At 32.5% G+C, this 3438-nt stretch overlaps 1 protein-coding gene across 1 annotated transcript; it reads left to right on the top strand.

The window, feature by feature from the left end:
* The first annotated feature begins 1318 nt into the window (after positions 1 to 1318).
* Positions 1319 to 2015, top strand: LOC130989853 (STS14 protein). The gene has a single exon (XM_057913991.1). The coding sequence runs from the start codon at positions 1395 to 1397 to the stop codon at positions 1905 to 1907; it is 513 nt and encodes a 170-aa protein (XP_057769974.1). The 5' UTR covers positions 1319 to 1394; the 3' UTR covers positions 1908 to 2015.
* The last annotated feature ends 1423 nt before the right edge of the window (positions 2016 to 3438 follow it).

The following is a 3438-nucleotide window of genomic DNA, read 5'->3' as shown; positions in this document are numbered from 1 at the left end:
CAAATTAAAAAATGTTTGTCGCTTTTAACACAATAAGTCAGCATCCTCACGTGTAGTGTCCCACTTACGAGACCTAAATAGAGATTGGCAAACACTTCTATAGAGATTCTGGTAAATGTATTTTTATTTATCATTTTTGTTCATAAAAGACTAGCTAATTTAATTTTAAAAGACTAAGTGAACGTACCGGCAACCTTTTGTTTGCCCCAAACCCAATGATAAATTAATAAATCATATTTTCCATTATACTAATATGCAAAATGGCGTTGACACATACCTCCAACTTTGGTAGTATTAGCTACCTTTGTTTTTCATTATATTTTTCAGTTATAAGACGGAATAACATAATCTGATTACATATGAAGACATGCACTTTAAGGGTTCGTTCATTTAATTATAACCAAAGCTTCGTTTCTCACTTCATCATCATCAGTCGTCGTTCAATCTGCACATTTATAAATATATGCAGGACTGAGTACAAGAGTACTCTGTGGGCACGTATGTCAAAACTATATACATGCCTGTATAAAGAATTAATAATCATTTATTATTATTTTTTTCTTGATAAAGAACTAAAACATCAGCCACCGCTCAACTTGCATATTATTATTTTTTCTTTATTAATAATCATTTATTATTATTTTTTTCTATATTAAAACGGCCTTGTAATGCCGTTTGAGGGGAGGGCTTAGCTACACCGAATTTTGGACATCGATAGTTTGATTGATCCAATGTCGAGTATAGGGTGCTAAACGCCATATGGGTGGTGTATATGTTAAGGATATATTTGCTACTTAACCTTATTATTATTATTATCTCAGAATCCACCATAAAAGTTCCTTGGACTCATCGGAATTATATTCTAAAGTCTCATGGTCTAAATGTTCAAGAAAGAATTAAAAAAAATGTTATAAATCCATGTATAATCATAAATTTTATCAATATCAATATTTTAATAATTTTATTTACGTTTACTGAATATTTTATTTATATTTACTGAACATATGTGATAATTTTAGATTAAAATATGTTATTACATATTTCATTCAAAAAAATATTAATTAATACATAAAATATTAGGAGAAGTAGCAAATTAAATAGTAGTCCTCATATCATATAACCTCTTATAACATTTACATTCTCATCTTGTGATCATGTGATTTTGGGTTGTTAGCTCCTCAACATCTCATGAGGAATACTGCAAAAAAATTTCTATTTTTGACGGACGTTTATCATCATCCAATATTTTTCATTTTTTTTAATTTTTTATTTTTGAAGCAGGTCCCACTCTATTTATCTAAAATAGCGTGAGTGTGTAGCTATATATAAACATTCACTCTTGCACAATTGGAACACATTTTCTAACAGTTAAAAAATAAAAAATCCTAACAAATATGAAGATGCTAAAACTGTGGTTTGCATTCAGTGGTCTGCTCCTGCTCACGTGCCAATGCTCAGCCCAAGGCCCAGCGCCGGCGCCGGCTCCGGCGGAGGAGTACCTTGGGGCCCACAACCAAGCGAGGGGCGAGGTCGGGGTGGGCCCGCTCCGGTGGAGCGCGGCTCTGGAGAAATCGGCGAGCCTGACGGCGAGGCTGCAAAGGGACAAGCAGAACTGCAGCTTCGCCGACCTCAGCAAGAGCAGGTACGGCGGCAACCAGCTCTGGGCCGGCGGCGTCGCCGTCACGCCGCGCCTGGTGGTGGAGGCGTGGGTGGAGGAGAAGAAGTACTACGACTACGCCGACAACTCGTGCGCCCCGGACCACCGCTGCGGGGTCTACACGCAGGTGGTGTGGCGGAAGTCGGCGGAGCTCGGCTGCGCGCAGGCGGCCTGCGCCAAGGAGAAGGCCACTTTGACCATCTGCCTCTACAATCCGCCGGGAAACATCGTCGGCGAGAAACCTTATTAATTAGTAATAATGTTTTATCATTATTTATCCAATCATTTCTGTATTATCCTAAAGGTGGGTGGGCCTCTTTTCCATCAATTCTTATTAATAAAAATTATTGTTATTTGAGAGGGTTTGACATGGGCACACGAATCAAACAGGTTGAGATCCATATTTTTTTTAATGAATATACTTTAAATTTTTAGTAAAATTGAAAAATATTTATTAATATAAAAATTTTAAAAATTAATTACACTTACAATGTACATAAAAAAAAATATGAAAATTATCCATATATTCGTCATAAATCTTACCCATATATTCACACACCACCACACTTACGCCAGGTTTTGACTCTCTGTCACGCCGCCGTCTCCGATTATGAGTTGCGGCCGGCCGCGCCGCTTCTTTCGTTTGGAAATCGAAGCCACGGTCCTCCTATTGTAAATCGCACCATGTAAATCTCACTTTGATTTCTAGATTTATTGCCGCCTAGATTCACATCAGTGCACCGCCGTCCAGCTTCTGACTCATTGTTGCATCGTCGCCTTGATTATGAGTCGCAGTAACACCGCCGCCTCCAATTCTAAGAAGTTAGTCTAAAGTTACAACTGAATAGCAAGTGTTGGTTGTGTGTTTAAATTTTAAAGTTAAAATTCAGAATTAAAACTATTATTTATTTTACATGATTAACAAATTGTACTATGATTTGAAGACATTTATTCTCAAAAGTAAAATTTCTTCATTCTCACATTTTAAATTGAACTAGCATTTGCATCTCGTGCAATACACGGAAAAATATTTTTTATTTTTTTATATTTATATAAAAATCAATACTAATTCAATTATCTTACTCATAAATATAATAAAAATTAATTTTAACTAAATATATTTGAATTATATATTAAAATATAAAAAAGAATTTACAATTATAAAATTTGATATTATGAAAAGAAAAAAAAAGTTAAAAACAAACTAATAAAAAAGAATTAAAAATACATTTAAAAAAAAGATGAGAGAGGAGAGAGAAATTTATAAAATTTTAATATTTAAAAAAGATTAATCCGTACATTTTAAATAAAATATTTGTATAAAATATATCAAATTAAAGCTCTTAGCGTGATCTTTAATTTGATATGCATATTAAATATTTTACAATTAATCAAATTTCATAATTTTGAAAATAGATAAAACAACAAATAAGAAGTTAAAGAAATGGAAAATAAAAAGAAAAATATAGTTTAAACATAAACTTTCAATTTTATTATAACTACAAAATTGTCACTCAATTATGAAATTGATTTCAAATTGAAAACTGCCTTTTTTATATAGTATAGATATGAATCAAATAAATTAACTTAAATTGATAGAAATCATTAAGAATATTATGATATTCCAAAGTTTCAATTCATCTAAGTAAATAAGGATTAACTTTATTATTTTTATTTATCAAAGTTATCCTCAGAATCAAACGCCTATATGTATAATAACAAAGTAGATTACACCAAGCTGTTTATTTTCAAAGATAAGACTATAAAATATCAAAGGAATC

Source organism: Salvia miltiorrhiza, chromosome 6 (genome assembly GCF_028751815.1).
Source record: "Salvia miltiorrhiza cultivar Shanhuang (shh) chromosome 6, IMPLAD_Smil_shh, whole genome shotgun sequence".
In the NCBI taxonomy this organism is placed as follows: Eukaryota; Viridiplantae; Streptophyta; class Magnoliopsida; order Lamiales; family Lamiaceae; genus Salvia; species Salvia miltiorrhiza.
Note: the sequence above shows the minus strand (reverse complement) of the source record. Positions and strands in the feature narration are given on the sequence as shown.